The sequence below is a fragment of the Neomonachus schauinslandi genome, chromosome 16 (assembly GCF_002201575.2).
Source record: "Neomonachus schauinslandi chromosome 16, ASM220157v2, whole genome shotgun sequence".
Taxonomy (NCBI): domain Eukaryota; kingdom Metazoa; phylum Chordata; class Mammalia; order Carnivora; family Phocidae; genus Neomonachus; species Neomonachus schauinslandi.
The window spans coordinates 16,316,481-16,333,689 of NC_058418.1; the positions used below are offsets into that span (position 1 = coordinate 16,316,481).

General features: G+C 51.9%; 1 protein-coding gene across 1 annotated transcript; it reads right to left on the reverse strand.

Annotated features, from left to right (window-relative positions):
* Positions 1-865: 865 nt before the first annotated feature.
* HAUS5 (HAUS augmin like complex subunit 5) lies at positions 866-10,921 on the reverse strand. Its single transcript, XM_021700814.1, has 19 exons — positions 10,788-10,921; positions 9,977-10,039; positions 9,854-9,886; positions 9,678-9,702; positions 8,951-9,056; positions 8,714-8,873; positions 7,556-7,625; positions 7,384-7,466; positions 6,800-6,857; positions 6,535-6,659; positions 6,266-6,329; positions 6,017-6,147; positions 5,630-5,792; positions 5,333-5,413; positions 5,086-5,231; positions 4,716-4,827; positions 4,506-4,638; positions 1,734-1,866; positions 866-1,571 (listed from the first exon to the last, which is right to left on the reverse strand). Exons 1-19 carry the CDS (start codon positions 10,883-10,885, stop codon positions 1,454-1,456), a joined length of 1,902 nt encoding a protein of 633 aa, XP_021556489.1. The 5' UTR covers positions 10,886-10,921; the 3' UTR covers positions 866-1,453.
* Positions 10,922-17,209: the final 6,288 nt, after the last annotated feature.

Below are 17,209 nucleotides of genomic sequence, written 5' to 3' on the forward strand. Positions count from 1 at the left end.
ACAGACAATAGACTTGGAGAGAATCCAGATACAGCCTGGTTAATCATGGACATTTAGCATATGAAGATGTGGCATCTCAAATCACCTGAAGTTTTACTTTATATAGGTGGGTAGGGTTTTACTTTATAAGTTGAAGAATAATTCACAGTGAAGTGCACAGACCTGAGTATAGCTAGATGAGTTGACACCTATCCCTACTACCTTCAACATGTAATCCATTTCCAACTCTAGAAAGTTCCCCTGTCTCCTCCCTTGGTTGATCCCTGCTACCCGCCTCTAGAGGCAACCACTGCTCTGAGAATTTTTTTTTTTTTTTAAAGATTTTATTTATTTATTTGACAGAGAGAGACAGCCAGAGAGAGAACACAAGCAGGATAAGTGGGAGAGAGAGAAGCAGGCTTCCTGCTGAGCAGGGAGCCCGATGCAGGGCTCGATCCCAGGACCCTGGGATCATGACCTGAGCCAAAGGCAGACACTTAACGACTGAGCCACCCAGGCGCCCCTGCTCTGAGAATTTTAAGAAATGCTATTGGGATATATGTAAAATAAGACAAAATTGGATCCACTTGGATAAATTCCAAATGACTTCAGAGATTTTTTTTTTAAGATTTTATTTATTTATTTGAGAGAGAGAAAGAGAGAGAGAGAGAGAGCACATGACAGGGGGGAGGGTCAGAGGGAGAAGGAGACTCAGGAGCCTGATGTGGGACTCGATCCTGGCACTCCAGGATCATGAGCTGAGCCGAAGGCAGTCGCTTAACCAACTGAGCCACCCAGGTGCCCCAACTTCAGAGATTTAAATACAAAAAAGGAAACTACGTAAAAACTAGAAGACCCCCCCCCCCCCCCCGCTGAACACTCCCACCTCCTCAACCCTCACACTGGCATTTTGAGCTCAGGGCCATTGTCTGAGCTCTAGCCTCCTTCCCACTCCAGCCCCGCACAAACCCTCCTCAGATGCCCACGTGCGTCCCTCTCATTACCTTTACAGGGTGTGTGTAGCCTTCTATCTAAAGTTGCACCTCCTACAGCCTGCTTTATTTTTCTCCAGAGCTGTTATCTTCCAACATACCACATATTTTGCTCACTTAACTTGTCAGGGGTCTGCTTCCCTGTCCTAGAACAACTTCCTGAAGGCTGGGACTTTTGTCCATTTTGTTCAGTGCTGGATCCTCAGTGTTTAGAGCAGGTGCTCAATGACTTTTTGCTGAGGGTGAGAGTGATGAGAGGAGTTTCAGGGGGACCTAGGGTGGGGTCCAGAGTACCCCATTCTCTTGGCTTTGATGGGATGAAAGGACAGGTCCAAGGCAGTTGAGAAGAACAGAAATGCCTGTGAGGAGGACAGCAAGTGTGGGTAGAGAGAATGGGTTGACACATCCAGGTGATACTGTCTTCCAAAGGTCTCATGGAGGGGTGAATATGAAAGCTCCTGACTCCTGTTGGAGGCCCCTTTTCATCTGCACAGCTGCTGTAGGGCGCCTTGGGCCTGGACCCAGCGCAGCCGCCACTGGGGCAGGGACAGGCCCTGGCAGAGCTCCTCGGACAGGGCGGCTTGGCCTGGCTGCTCCCACCTGGGGAAGGGAAGCATCACAGGAAGGCTTGGACCTCTAGACACTCGGCCTCCCCCCCAACACCATGGCCTGCTTGTCACCAGCTGCCCTCCCTCCGCCGCCCGAGTTCTGCCTGGTCCACCCAGCTCAGCACCCTGCCCCACCATCATATGCCTCGCTCACCAGTCCTCCACAACCCCCTGTAGCTTGGGGATTCGCTCCAGTGCTTTTTTCAGCAGGTTCTCCAGCTGCTTCAGAGCCTGCCCCAGATTGTCTTTTTGCTCCTTCTCCTGGGATGCCCGGATCTGCAGCAGCTCTGCAGGTGAGAAACCCAGAAGGCAGTGTTGAGTCCTCAGGCTCCCTGGTGCCTCATGGCCAGTAAGTCCCCAAGTCTCTAGTCACCTAGTCGTGACCTCAGCATCTCTCCCAAACCTCTCCCTCCTCCCAGGTCCTCATGTCGAGGGCAAGCCCACCATCCCCCAGGCCTCATCCTGGATACCCTCCTCCCTCCTCGACAGACTATCAATTTCCTTGGCCAATCCTTCCCCTTCTTCCCCCCTTCCCTACTTCTCCCTCAGCCTCCCTCCTAGGCTCCAGGCCTCAGCCTCCCATTCTGGTCCATTCTCTACATGGCAGCCAGAGTGATCTTTCTAAAGCATAAACCTGATCCTTTCCCTCTCCTACATGGAACCCTCCAAGGCTCCCCAGTGCCCCCAAGACAGAGTCTGAGCTCCTCAGCCTAGTACTTGAAAGTTTGCGCTATGTGGCCTCTGCTTACTACCAAAACCTCGCCTATCCCTCTGGGCCCACTCGAGACACCATCTTTCCTCCTGGAAGCCCTTCCCAGTGTTCCCCAACCCAAGGCTTCCTCCTTAGACTGCTACAGCCCTTCACTCCAGCAGTGTTTCTCCCTGGAGACATGACTGGATCTAGTCCCTCTCCACAGGCCCCAAACAGGTCCATCTCAGAGCAAGTACAGATCAGCAGTGCAGTCAGAGCCCCTGGGCCTGAATCCTGGCTCCATTCCATCCTTGCCTCCAACCTCAGGCGTGACACCTTGCCCTTTCTTCAGCCACTCCTGTGGTCGGGTGTAACATGGGACAGGGGGCAGACTGGGGCATGCTGGAGTGGGACCTACAAGGCTTGTTGACAGGTTGAAGGTTGCGGGGGGGTGGCAGTTAGGGTGCTGGGAGGAAATAAGAATGACTCCTGGCTGGCCGGCCTTAGTAAGGAAAGTGGGGTCATTTATTGAGGGAAGGAAACGAGGCTGAAGAAAAACAAAACTGCTTTTCAGAACAGAGGGAACTATGTTCTGTTACATGTTAAAGCCCAAGATGCCCATGGGGTGGGATGATGCTGTGTCATGTCTTGGGCTGTTTCCACACATAGCTCCCTGCTCATTGGAGAGGGGAAGGCAGGAGCCCAAAACTCAAAGGCTCAAAAATGGTCTCTTCCTGCTTTGCTGATGGCACCCCAAGTCATTTCTCATCAATACACCTCTTCTACCTATTTATCCTTTGATTCTGTGCTCTTTGCTTCTACCACTGGGATCCCTGGGGATGGGCAGCTCTGGCCTCTCTCCTCATAGAGCTCTCGGGGCCAGTAGCTGGTAGGTGCCTAGCAAGTCCTTCCTGAGGGAATCTAGCAATGAACAACTTTTCTGAGTTTCAGTTTCTTCATCTGTAAGTTGGGTCTTAATAATCCCTACCTTTGGGGGCACCTGGGTGGCTCAGTTGGTTAAGCATCTGGCTCTTGATTTTGGTTCAGGGCATGATCTTAGGGTTGTGAGACTGAGCCCCATGTTGGCCTCTGTGCTGGGCATGGAGCCTGCTTAAGATTCTCTCCCCCTCTCCTCCGCCCTGCTCCTCCCTCTCTCTCAAAAACAACAATAACAACAACAACAAAACATCCTACCCTCATTGTAAGGACTGAAAGAGACTGCACATGTGCAGACGAAATGATCGTAATCACACCAGAGACACGTAGCGCTTACTGAATGCTGTGCATTGTTCAGTGCCCCGTTTGGGTAACCGGACTGAGTCTTCCCAGCAACTCTGTAAGGTACTATGATTATGCTTACTCCACTGAGGAGGAAACGGAGGCACTGGGAGATCGCAAAGCAGGGAAGAGGTAGGGCTGAGAGGAGTTTAACTCCACAGCCTAGCTTGCCTTTTAAAAAAAATTAATTAATTAGGGGCGCCTGGGCAGTCAGTGGTTAAGCGTCTGCCTTCGGCTCAGGTCATGATCCCAGGGTCCTGGGATCGAGCCCCGCATCGGGCTCCCTGCTCCGCGGGAGGCCTGCTTCTCCCTCGCCCGCTCCCCCTGCTTGTGCTCCCTCTCTCGCTGTGTCTCTCTCTGTCAAATAAATAAATAAAATAAAATCTTAAAAATAAATAAATAAATTTGTTTGTTTGACAGACAGAGACACAGCGAGAGAGGGAGCACAAGCAGGGGGAGCGGGCGAGGGAGAAGCAGGCCTCCCGCGGAGCAGGGAGCCCGATGCGGGGCTCGATCCCAGGACCCTGGGATCATGACCTGAGCCGAAGGCAGACGCTTAACCACTGACTGCCCAGGCGCCCCACAGCCTAGCTTTTAACTACTCACATATCCTACTGGATGGGGATACATGAGTACTTGGCAATTTAATGGGCAGGATCACCTGGTTAGGAGTACAGACACGTGTCAGATTGCCAGATTAAATGTCAGATTTAAATCCTAGCTCTCCTACCTGGGCAGCCAGCAAGGTCTCCCATCTTAGTTCCTGCCTCTGTAAAAGGGGCAAATGGCAGCACTAACCCCATGGGGCTGCTGTGCAGATGAAACCAGTTAGCATGCTTAAAGCACTCAGTGCACAGTAGGCACTGTGTCAGCAATGGGTGTTTGGGATTTTTTCTGGAGGCTGATGACCCGGGGAATGGGCAGGGATGCCAGCTGTGAAGGCAGAGCAGGCCTTACCTTGGGTGGATGGTCCTGGTGGCAGGCTGGTCTTCACGTGGCGCAGATCCCAGCACCGGAGACTCCGCTGGTCCTGGAGGAATAGAAGGTCCTGACGAAGAGAGGCGGCCTTTGGGAGGAGCAGTTCCGGAGCCTGGAGGGAGGGGGAAGGATGGTCACTTCGGGCAGGAGGAGGGGTGGGAAGACAGGTCCTAGGGGAGAGGCACTCACCTTCCCTGCAGGCAGCCCCAGTGTGTGGCTCAGCGCTATGAGGCTGGAGCCCCTCGGGGATGCAGGATGCAGCTGGTGGATGGATGGCAGGACCGTGGGCAGAGGCTGCAATCTGGAGGGATAGTCCAGGTTGGGTGGGGTACTTGGAGGGAGGCTTGGATTCCAGAGGTTCTGGGGGCTGAGAGGTGGCCTCAGGAGGCCCAGGAACTTGGAGGTGGGTCTGGGGACTAGGATTCCAGAGTGGGACGGAGACCTGAGGGTGAGGTCTGGCAGCTTGGGAACACTGGAGGCCTGGGATTATTTTTTTGGTGTGGAATCAGGGAGTGATAGTCACCCATGGGAGGGGACTTAGAGGTGGCTCCAGTCTTACCCTCCGGGGCTGTGCCGAAGCAGGGTGCCCAACAGAAGGTGGGGCAGATGCCGGGCTTCCTCCTCTAGACAGCGAAGTAGCTCCTGGCTCTGGGGTGCCACCGCCTCAGATGTGGGGACGAGTTTTCGCTGAACCAGAGCCAGCACCTGTGGGGAAGGAAAGGGATGGGAGGGGCAGCCTGGAGCCACCTGGCCCCATCTCTAGGAGCCCCAGCCCTACCCAAACCTTGCCCCAACTTCTCTCTCACCTCTGCAGGGCTCCGGCACAGGCGCGTCTTGCTGGCTGAGTTGCCCTTGATGAGAAGGCGGACCTGTTCCTGTGTCTCCTCCTGGGCAGCCATGAGGCCACCGAGATAGGCGCCTTTTACTTCCCACCACCCAGCCTCTGGCCCCGCCCTCCCCTTTGTACAGGTCCTGCTTCCTCTTGGGAGACTCACCCTGGGCCTCTCCTCACCACCAGAGGCCCAGTTTTAGATCCTAAGCCTCCCAGCCTCTCTCTGGCCCTCCATCAGGCACTGCCACTTCCCCCAAGGCCGGCCTCTCACCACCAGCTGGCGCCAGTGCAGGATCCGTTGCTGTTTGGCCTGTAGCTCCTGCAGCATAAGCTGCCGCCGCCCAGTCACCTCCTCCAGCTCCTGGCTCTGGGCACGCAGGGCCTTGAGCTCTGCCCACAGGCCGCAGCCCCGGAGCCCCAGCATCAAGGCCTGCCTGGGGCACAGCAGAAGAGAACCAGGGAGAGGAAGATGACTAAGACTCCTAGCGGAGGAGGGAGATCAGATCTGTAAGGATGCACAAGGAGCCACAAACACAGGGAAACAAACCAGGAGAGCAGGGAGGCAGAGCTGGGAGCCACAGGGGCAGGAAAAGTCTAGTATTCTGAGACCTCTGGGAAAGAGATGGCCTAGACTCCTCTGCTGAGAGAGCCCCCTCACCTCTCGCTGGATCCCAGGGCACATTTCTTCACCTCCTCCATCAGGCCTTGGAGGCGCCGGGTCAGGATTTGATGCTCCTTCAGAAGGGGGCCCCGCTGGGCAACCAGCACACCCACGGCCCTCCAGCCCTCCTGGGGCAGGAGTACAAAGTCAGGGTGGGCATCACCCCTGGGGGTGAGGGGATCAAGCAGGCCTCGGGATGGGAAGGGGATGAAGGATGGAGTCCTGGGAAGGATGCCTGGGGGTCACCTGGATGAGATGCACCATAGATGGCAGGGCCTGGCTGGAGTCTGACTGGTCTGGTACCTGGGACCTGGGGGTGGGGTAAAACCACTGAGGGAGGAGCCCTCCCCCCTCTCCCGGGCTCTTGGGGGTGGCCAATGTCAGCCCACCTGCCAGACTGGTCACTGGGTTTCAGTTCCACTCCCATCAGCAGGTGACTGTGCCTGGTCCTGAGTCTGTTCCGGCTTACCCATCCACCCGCCCTGCCCCGCCCTTAGAAGCACGCCACTCCATACCTGGCTATCTCCGTATCTCGGAGTCCATCCAGACTGCACAGGGACCGAATCTCTGCCTCCCGCTCTGCAGCCAAGTGCTCCAAGGAGGCCAGGACGTGGCCCGGAGGGTGGTTTGTCAGCAGTGTCTGGTGGGGGGAAGGGTGAAGTAGGGCCAGATGGGGGGCAGTGCTCTGAGCTGGGATCCATGGTGATGAGGTAGGGATCAAGAGTTAGGTCCTGGCACCCTGAGGTTTGCTCATGGGGCAGAAGGTGTGGTCCCCCTCACCTCCACTGAGCTAAGCCACTGCCGGTAGGAAGCTCCAAAGTAGTCATCTTGAGGGGTTCTGTGGGGTTGGGGAAGGGGACAGAGAATATTACAAGACACATCAACTCTCCCTCTACTGATCACCACTACCCTATAAGGTGGGGGGCTATCACTGCCTCCATTTTAAGGATGAGGAAACCAAGTCTATCTATGCCTGTTAGACTTCAGTTCCCCGCTTACACCAACTAGCTGGCTTTAGGGCCTTTCACATGTGCTCTTTGTCTAGAATACTGTCTTAATCTTTCACCCTGGCTAAGCCTCCTCACCGGAGAACCTGTCCTCCCTGATTCCTTAGGTGAGGAAGGTGTCTCCTCTGGGTACCTGGAGTCTCTCAGACTTCCCCACCCCCAACAGCCCTAACCACCCGGGTTGCCACTGTCTGTGATAGATTTGTCTCTTCCTTGTCCTAGCCTGGGAGCCCTGTCAGGGCAAGGCCTGGGGCGGACATAGTCCAGAGGCTGAGTGTCTGAGGAATTAACAGAAAGTAACTCCCCCCTCAAAGCCCAGGTTCTTGGCAGGGTCTATGGAGCCTGGATGACACTCACGGGATGCTGCCTCCCTTGGCCTGAGGAATTAGGAGTTTCTGCAAGAACTGGGTCCGGAGGGTGTAGGCTGTTCGGACATCCCCCTGGGAAGAAGAGGATGGGGCATGAGGGGAACCCACGGGTCCACCTGACCTGACTCCCCACTCCTTTCCCCACAGCCCAGGACTCTTACCAGGACCACAGGCTCCAGGCCCAGGGCTGCTGATGTCAAGGGTCCAAAGGTTATATCTACTTTGGCCTTCCTGGAGAGAGAAACAGAGTTGGGGTGGGACTCCCTGGGAAAAGGGAGCTAGAACAGATGTCTGTGTCTCCTCCTGCTGTAAGGCTAGTCACTGAGCCTGGATCTCAGGGGCCACCTCTAAAATCAGGCCACTGACATTTCCTGGCTGTATTAGCTTCCTCACTGGCCTCTGCTCTTTGCCCCCTGCAGCCTGTTTTCCATCTAGTAGTCAATGATCCTGTTAAAACCTCAGACAGATCATGTCACCTTGCTGCCTAAAACCCTCGAAAACAATGTGATGTTTTCCCATCACACTCAGAATAGTAACAATTGGTATTAGGTATCTTCTAAGCACTCTGCATGATTTAACTCAATTATCATACCTACCCTATAAAGTAGGTTTAATATTATCCCCATTCCATAGAGCTTACGCACTGAGGCACAAAGAGGCCAAGTAGTTTGCCCAAGGTCACAGAGCTGTAAGTGGCCAGGCTAAGGCATGAACCCAGTCTTTGAGTAAAAATCTGATGCCTCCATGGCACTCTGTCCACCTCTCTGACGTCACCTCCTCGTGCCCTCCCTTTTGCCTGTGTAACTAAAGCTAAACTGGCCTCCTGGCTGTTCTTCCCATATGCCAAACTCGGCACCTCGGCTCTTGCTGTCCCTCTCCATGGAGATTCCTCCCCCAACTCAAATGTTACCTCCTCAGAGATGCCTTCTCTGACCACCCTCCCTGGAGTAGCATCTCCTTCGCCGTTACTATCATATCACCTTTTTATCATAGCACTTATCTCTCCCTGCAATTATACTAGTTTATCATCTGGCTCCTCTGCATCAGAGTGTAAGCTCCAGGAGGGCAGGGACTTGTCCCTTATTTACTGTTCTTTCCCCAGCACATTCCCTAGATATACAGTTGGCAACATTCTAAGCACTGGAAATATAAGTGGCTGAGATAAGAAAACTTTCTGACCTCACGGACTTTAAATCCTAAGGAGTGGAGCTCAGAATTTTGGAACCCAAGAAGGGTCAGGGTGGAGCACTGAGGTCTCTAAGGAAAATGTCTGCCTGCCCCGCCTGGTGAAGGCTGGTCCCTGGGCACCTGAGGCCCACCTCTCTATGTCCTGCAGACGTCTCAGCTGATTCTGCAGCTGCTGCATGGGATCTTGCAGCCCACGCTGCTGTCTTCGCATGGCCCCAGCTTGGGCCCGGAGGAGGAGAGCACGACGCTGGGTGTCTTGAATGCTCTGAAGGGCTTGCTCCAGGGCCATGTCTGGAGGAGAAACACGTGGCTATCAGCCGTTCCCCTACCCCCACTCTGTTGCTCATCTTCCCAGCCCCATAGGTCACCCTGAGCCTCGGTCTCTTGCTCCATCAGCTCCAGGCTCTGGTCTAACTCCTGGATCTCTGCCCGCAGGCGAGCAACAGTGGCTTCCAGCTCCAGCTTCCGACGGGCCTGGCGAGATCAGGTACAGAGTCAGATGCATGGCCTGGCTGGGTCTTGGCCTGGCCTGGCCTGACTGCTCTTTGTGGAGCACTGGTCTCCTTGCCTGCACAGGTAGGTGACAGAGGGTTTATCGTAAGCAGTTTCTGTGTCTGATTCTCTAGGCCTAGAAGAACACTAGGGTACCATCTGGCCTCCTCCTTCCTCCTGGGATTGCCTCCCCTATCCTCCTAAATTGTTTCCTGCCTCTGACTGATGACACTACACCTCTGCCCCAGTTCTCACCTCCCCACTGAGCCCCACATCTAGGGGTCCCAAGGTCTTCTGGAAGCCTCCCCCTAGATGTCACCAGGGCCCCTTGCATATAATAGGTCCTACAATGGCTTCAGTATATCTCCCAAACCAGTCCCTTCTCCCATCTCCCCTCATCAGGTTGGATGCCTCATATCCATGTCCCCTCAACACCCAGCTCATGCCTGTCTCCCCTGGACTGTAAGCCCTGTGAGTGTGGGGATCAGGGCTGTCTTGTGACCCAGTGTCCCCAGCATCCCATAGCACAAGGCTGGGCCTAGAGCAGAAATCTACAAGTCCTCTTTTTGGATGAAAGAAAATATTGTAAGACATGCTTCTCACCTCTCGGCTGTCCTGGTGGCCATACCTGAGGAAACGACAGGGGATGACAGGGACTGTCAGAGTTAGGGGATGATAGGGACTTCCAGGGGGATGACAGGAGGTGTGAGGCTGTGGGTGAAAACACAGCTGGTTGGGACTAGGGTAAATAGGAAGGAAGAGCTTTTAGAACCAGTTACCAGAGTAGGTTTCCCCGGATCTTCTTGACACTCCTACAGTGGAGAGGCAGAAGGAAGAGGTGTTACTGTGGGGCTTGCCTGTGTCCCCTCCCGTCACAGCCTCCCTCATGTGGCCAGGCTCACCTCTGGCTGTGCACATGCCGCAAAACATAGGCCCAGATGTCGGCCCCCTGGCCCAGACACAGTCTGTGGGGAGAGTGTGTAAAGGTATGCCTTGGGTATCACACAGGGTGGTGGATCATCCTTAATCGAAGGGTGGTTGTGGTGGGTAAAGTCTTTACCAGGGAATTCTCACTTCTGGGGGGAAAGAGGGTCCATACTCTCTGGGGTGAGATATTCCCTCCTGGGGAGTTCTCGGTCACTGAACTGTGGGCTTCTCACTGGGTGTAGGGATATTCTCATTCCCTGGTAGGGCGATTCCTTTCTCCTGGGAGAGGGCTATCTCTAGTCACTTCCAGAGGAGGGGGTGGGGAGTATACTGCCAGGAAGTGCTCTCATTACCAGATGTGGGTCATCACTCCTATAGATTCAACCTCCAGTGGGGTGGTCTTTGGTGACTCGAGTCTCTGCACTGGTTAGGGCGGGTGGGGGTGGTAGGGTGTCGCAGAGACAGTCTCACTCCAAAGATCTTACTTCCACACAGGAAGGGGGCTTCGTTAACTCTCAGAGGATCCTCACTGGTGCCTCGGCCGGCCCTCACTCTGGGCGGTCTCACGGGGTAAGGGGTGGGAGTGTGGGGGTCACCGCCCAGGGGGGGTCTTCACTCAACCCCGGATCCTCCTCCTGGACATACTACTGGGTGTGTGGGGGGGGCCGCCCTTAATGGTCATTCTCACTGAGGCAGAGGAAGGCGGGTCTTCAGTGAGGGGTGGGGTTCTCACCCCCAGAGACTATCTCCAGGGTTGGGAGTGCTCACACTTAGAGCGTCCCTCACCTGCGCAGCGTCGACTCCGGGGCTCGGGCTGCGACCGGCGCCCCCATCTCTTCCGTCGCCCAGCAACCCAGTTCCCGCGCTTCCTGCATTAACTCCATGATAACTCGGAGCGTCTTCCCGCACCCTCTTCAAGTGTGGCGCCCGCCTCTGACGTCACGAGCGCGCCGGCAGTGACGCCATCGGTTGCCAGGCGGACTGGGGCCTCGCGGCTCCTCAGCGCGGCTGAGCCGTCCGGTGTCTCTCGCTCTTCCGGGGTGGGTCGCTTTGAGTGAAGATGAAAGGCGTGTGGAGAAACGGTGAGGCCCGTTCGCTTTCCTCGTCCTCCCGCTCACCACCAAGTGTCCCCTAAGAGGCAGAAGGTCCCAAATGCCTTCCTTGATTTTCTTGACAAAATGGGACTTTCATCCTAGGAGGCCAGGTACGGAAATGCCAGACTTACTGCTCTTTGATTTCAGAAACAGGGTGTTTCAGGTCTGAGTGAGGGATAGGGGGCCGATAGCATGACCCTGATATCTCCCCGTCATGCATTCTTCCACGTATTCGTTCGTCTTTATTATTCCATAACATTCGTGAGCCGACCCTGCCCCGGGGACACAGCGGTGGACGAGACAGCCCCAGTCTCCATGCTACGGAGCTCAGGTTCAGTGGGGGACTTAGACACATCACCATCATCAGGTAGGGATGGTAGAAAATAAGCAGCAGGAGCGGGGCCGGGGCAGTTTGGGACACACGGAATGTGAGGGGTCTGTGGGCTGCCCCAGAAAGCACTGGATACTGGGCCAGGAGTTCTGGAGAGCCTCAGACAGGGCCCTGAGAAATGGCAACATTCAGGGACATTTCACTGAACGTGCTTGCCTAGGTCACCACGCTGTCCTCAGTGTCTAGTCCAAACCCTGACTCTCTAAGTAGTTATTCAAAAAGCACATGAGGGGAGAGGTGGTGGGGTGAGAATAAAGCTGGGGACTGAGGGAGGGGGATGGAGCAGGATGAGGTATGGGGGTCGAGGGCAATGGTGGGCCATATAGGGCTGTGGAGCTGGGAGGAGACAAGTGGGTCAGGAGATTGATTGGCTGTAGAGGGCGGGGCATCCAGCCTGAGGTCCAGGGCTCTGGGCTGGGGATTAGGTGGAGCAGACCTTGAAATGCGGATGTGAGAGAAGGGACAATTTGGGGGGAGATGCTGATAACAATGTGGGGCCCTGTGGGTGTGAGGAGTCAAAGGGACATCCAAGGGTTGGCTGAGTCTCTGGCCCAGGGACAAAGCGACCATGGGATCACCATTAAGATACCAAATTTGGGGGAGAAGCTGAGTCCAGCTTCAAGTGTTTCATAAGGGCTGAGAAGCAGAAGAGGGTGCCAAGGGCTGATGTAATCCAGGTGGGTTTCCTGGAAAAAAGAGCAGCTGCTACTCCACAGTGCTTAATTCTCAAAAGGTGCCATTTTGCTCAAACATTGCTATCCTTCTGCCTTTTGTGGGGTGTTTTGCTATTAAAAAACAAAATCAATTAGACAGCATGTCTGCCATTGGTCTTTGAGCCTTTCAAGGGGCTTTTAAAAGTACTGGCTGTTAAGAGAATGAAAAGACAAATCACAGACTGGCAGAAATATTTGCAAAACACATACCTGATGATGGACTTGTATGTAAAATATACAAAGAACTCTTAAAACCCAACCATAAGAAAACAAAGAATCTACTTAAAAATGGACAAAACTTATGAACAGATATCTCACTGAAGAAGATGTACAGATGGCAAATAAGCATGAAAAGTTGCTAACCATCATGTCATTAGGGAATTGCAAATTTAAACAACAATGGTATGCCTCAACACACCTATTAGAATGTCCAAAATCCAAAAAATGACACCAAATGCTGTTGAGGCTGTGGAACAACAAGAACTCTCCTTCATTGCTGGTGGGAATGCAAAATGATACAGCCGCTTTGGAAGACAATCTGAAAAGGCAATAGACTCTATGATCACAAATATATAGCATTCTAGAAAAGGCCAAACTATAGAGACCAGTAAAAAGATCAGTGGTTGCCAGAGGATCATGAGGTGGGGGGTAGGGAAGGAAAGGTGAAACTATTTTGTATGATACTGTAATGGTGGCTACATCACATTATGCATTTGTAAAAAGCCAGAGAACTGTACAACACAGAGTGAGCCTTAATGTAAAGTATGGATTCTAGATAGTAATGTTTCACTGTTGGTCATCAGTTGTAACAAAGGTACCATACTCCTGCAAGGTGGTAATAATAGGGGAAAATGTGTGTGGAGGGAAAGGAAGTATATGGGAATTTTCTTTCCTTTTTGTTTAACTTGCTGTAAGCATTAAGCTGTTCATGAAAAATAAAGTCTATTAAAAAAATAATGGTTGAAAGTTGGATTATTATTTAACGAAACATCTATAACCATAACCTAATGACAACTAATCAGATGCACCTTGACTGAAGCTATAACATAAAAGGATTCTCGGGGCGCCTGGGTTGCTCAGTCATTAAGCGTCTGCCTTCGGCTCAGGTCATGGTCCCAGGGTCCCGGGATCGAGCTCCACATCGGGCTCCCTGTTTGGCGTGAAGCCTGCTTCTCCCTCTCCCACTCCCCCTGCTGTGTTCCCTCTCTCGCTGTGTCTTTCTCTGTCAAATAAATAAATAAAATCTTAAAAAAAAAATAAAAGGATTCTGTATGTTTTGGAAGAAAGGCTAAAGCCAAATAAGAGATGGCTACTATCAGTTGCCCCTCCAACTCTAAAAATAAATAAATAAATAAAAGCCACGCAGAGGTTATTAGACACATGCATTCAAGGTGCCTCTGCTCTCCCCAGCAGCCACTGACAGATCTTCTCACCACTCTCCTCGTCTCTGTGCTGTGGCTTTGTAATATCAGCTTGAGCAGGCTGAATGAACTGTATCTTAGAATTACCTTCTCCATATGCTTTCAGTTTAGGATGCACCAATAGAGATTCTTGGGCAGGATTTGGAGGCAGAGGCGAAACAGCTGCCATTTTGTAGATCACACAGGTTGTCGCTGGCTGGCTGCTAGCTCATCAGGTTTGCACAGGGCAGGGGCAGCAGCGGGCCAGCAATTGTTTCACCTTTTCCTGCGGCTTCTTCTCAACTGCTCCAACTCCTGGGCTGGGTGTGTCTTTGGCTCCATGATGAAGGATGCCAGCTTCTCCCGTGGATGCTCTTACCACCAAGGGCAGAGGCCAGCTTGTACCAGCTTGTCCTAGCTTCGCCCCACTTTACATCTGTCTTCCTTCCTAACTGCCTGCCCTGTGTACTTCGAATGCCAGCATCAGACACCGAGACCACAATGTTGGGAACTGCTTCATAACTGCAACTGCATAAGGTTAAATCCCAGTTCATCTGTTTATCTCTCTATCTATCATCTATTTATCTATCTATTTATCTATCTATCTATCTAGTCTATCTATCATCTCCCCTAGTGGTTCAGCCTCTCAGATGGAACCCTGATCCACTCTGTAAGCAGGGACTCTTGGTGTCTGTGGAGTTATTGTTACCCTCAAGCTGCTGTTCATGGAGGAAGTTGGAGTGACTCTCCTCTTCCTCTCCTACATAAGAAGAGGATGTTTTCTTCTCCATTCCCCAAAAGGTTGATGCAAAAATGTGAGATTGGCATCTTACTCACAGAGAGAAGTGGAAGTCATATTTGTACCCCCCACCCTGTTCAGTCTGTTCAATATACAAATGACAAAATGATTATCATCCCCAAACTGAGATAGTTAACCCGTGTTCTGCTCCTGATCCCTATTTGACAAGCTTCAAGCTCCCACATTGATGCCTGTAATTTGCTGCTTATAAGGTGTTCAAGGACCAGAATCCTCCAGGGGCTTGTTAGAAATGCAGAATCCCTTGCCCCTCCACTCCTGGACTTACTGAATCAAAACATGCATTTTGACCAAATCTGTCAGGGATTTGTATGCATATTAAAGCTTAAGTGCCATCTACAGGACATTACTTTGGGGGGATAAAACCTTTATTACCATTAATACCCAGAGATGGATTCTTATCATTGGCTTCTTGGATATACAGTTTTAAAATTTGTGATGAATATCTGGCACATTTTAGACCATCCTGTCTCTAATTTCCTCATAACAGTTGGCTTTTTTATGACGGTGTCAACTGAAACATCAACTGGGCCAGCTGAGAGACCCAGAAGTTGAGTCTTAGAAAGTGAAGAGCTGGAAAGATTCGGCAGAAGTCACTAAGGTTACTGAAACACCCAAAGCAAGAACTCTGTACCAAGTATGTCCACACATACTGAGTAAAAGTATGAAATACACACAGGATTGATATACAGCAACATGAGTTTGGTGGTCTCTTTCCGGGATGGAGGGAAGAGGGAACAGAGAAGGGGGGAAGGGTTTAATTTGCACCTACAACATTTTATTTCTTTTTCAGAGAGAGACACAGCAAGAGAGGGGACACAAGCAGGGGCAGAGGGAGAGGGAGAACCGGACTACCCGCTGACAGGTGCAAGTATAGGAAAATGTTTACATCTGTGAAATGTGGGTGGCACGTGGGGTTCTGTTAGACTTGTTTCGCACAGTCTGTAGATTTGAAACCATTATCGAAATTAAGAAATTAAAAGTTAAAAAAAAGTGAGGGGAACATTCTAGGTGTCCTGTGGGTGGTGAATCAGAGGAGGAGACAGGCCAGGGCAGGGAACTGGGGCAGGTGATGACAGAGTTGAGGCTTAGCAGGGGCTGGTGGGAGAGATGATCAGGCTGAGTGGAAGACACTTATCCATAGGCCAAGCCCTTTCCAGAGAGGAAAGCAGTGTTCTCATTGGGACATTACCTGTCAAGGCTCCCTCCCTCCCACCTCTGGGATTGTCTTCCTGCTGTGCCCTCTACCTCCATCACCCTTCTTCATTATCTTCAATGGCTACCTCCTCCTCATTTTTTAGGTCTTATCTCAGATGTGCCCTCCTATGCAAGCCTTCTCTGACTGCCCCCCCACCCACCCAGGTTGGTTGGATTAACTTCTCTGGATTCTCATGGCTGAGCCCAGTTGATGATGACAAATCCCAAAAACCCAAGGTAGTGTTTTTCCTCCCAAACAAGAACTAATCTTGGCTCATGTGATTTGGAAAGTGTCCTGGTTTCTTCTGATTCAGGTGAGGTCTGATCCAGCAGCTCAAACACTGGAAGGCAATTTTATTATGAGCAAAGGCTCTGCAGCCTGGCTCATTGGGTTTGAATCCTCATTCCATCATTCAGGCTAAACGATCTAGGGCAAATCTCTCAATCTCTGCAGCCTCAGTTTCCTCATTTATGAATTGACAAAAATAATACCTGTTTTTAGTGTTGTTGTGGGGTCTAAATGAGACAATATGCATAAGCTTGAGCAGTGCCTGCACACAGTTGAATGCTCAGTGACTATTGTGATGGGGATGATGGTAATGGTGGTGATGTCACTGGGGACCCAGTTTCTGGCTCCCCTTTCCAGCACTTGCTTCTTTTTTGGCTCCTCTTTCATCCTAGCAGTTCCAGGCTCTTCTGCCTGGTTGTAGAATGACTTACCCTGCACCATTTGAAGAGGGGAAAGATGTGGTTTTAGAGGGTGACATGGAAGAGGGGGGGCTGCTTCTTTTTACAAAGCTCCAGAAACCATTTATCCAAGTCTCATTTGCTCAGACAGGGTCACATGCCCACTCTGAACCAGCCTGTAGCCAGAACGTGGCTCCCAAACAGAATGACCACTACACTGTACCTCCCCAGACTTGTTTCTCTCCCCCTTCCCCAGATCACACAAGGGCAGCTCTGTGATTCCAGCTCCTGAGGCCAAAATTCCCTCTTTTTCTTACACCTATATCATGCATCAGCAATTCCTGTTTACCTTTAAAATTCATCAAGGCTTTTCCCTTCTTCCCCACTCATCACCTCCCATCTGGAAAATCACAGGAGTCTCCCTGCTGTCACCTGTTCACCATAGTCTGCTCCCCTCCAGGGTCCTAGGGAACCTATTAACACCTGAGGCAGCACATGTCACTTATCTGTTCAATGTCTGTTCATGTCACTCGGAGTAAAATACGCTCGCTTTGATCTTGCCTATGTTACCTCCCTGATTTCATCTCTAACTGTTCCCTACCTTACTTCACTTCAGCTATTCTGACCTCCTTACAATAGCTCAGAAATATCGGATGGACTCCTCGCTTGAGGCCTTTGCACTAGCGGTTCCATCTGCCTGAGACTTTCACCCCAGATACATGTCTGGTTTCCTCTCTTAAGTCCTGCAAGCCTTTGCTAAAAAGTCAGATCCTAATTGGGGCATTACCTGCCTATCTATTTAAAACTATAGCCCCTCACCCATCTCCAATACTTCTGATCACCCTTGCCGTGCTTTACTTTTTTCCCCACAGTAGTCTTAATATTTTTCTTACTTAAGCTTATCATCTT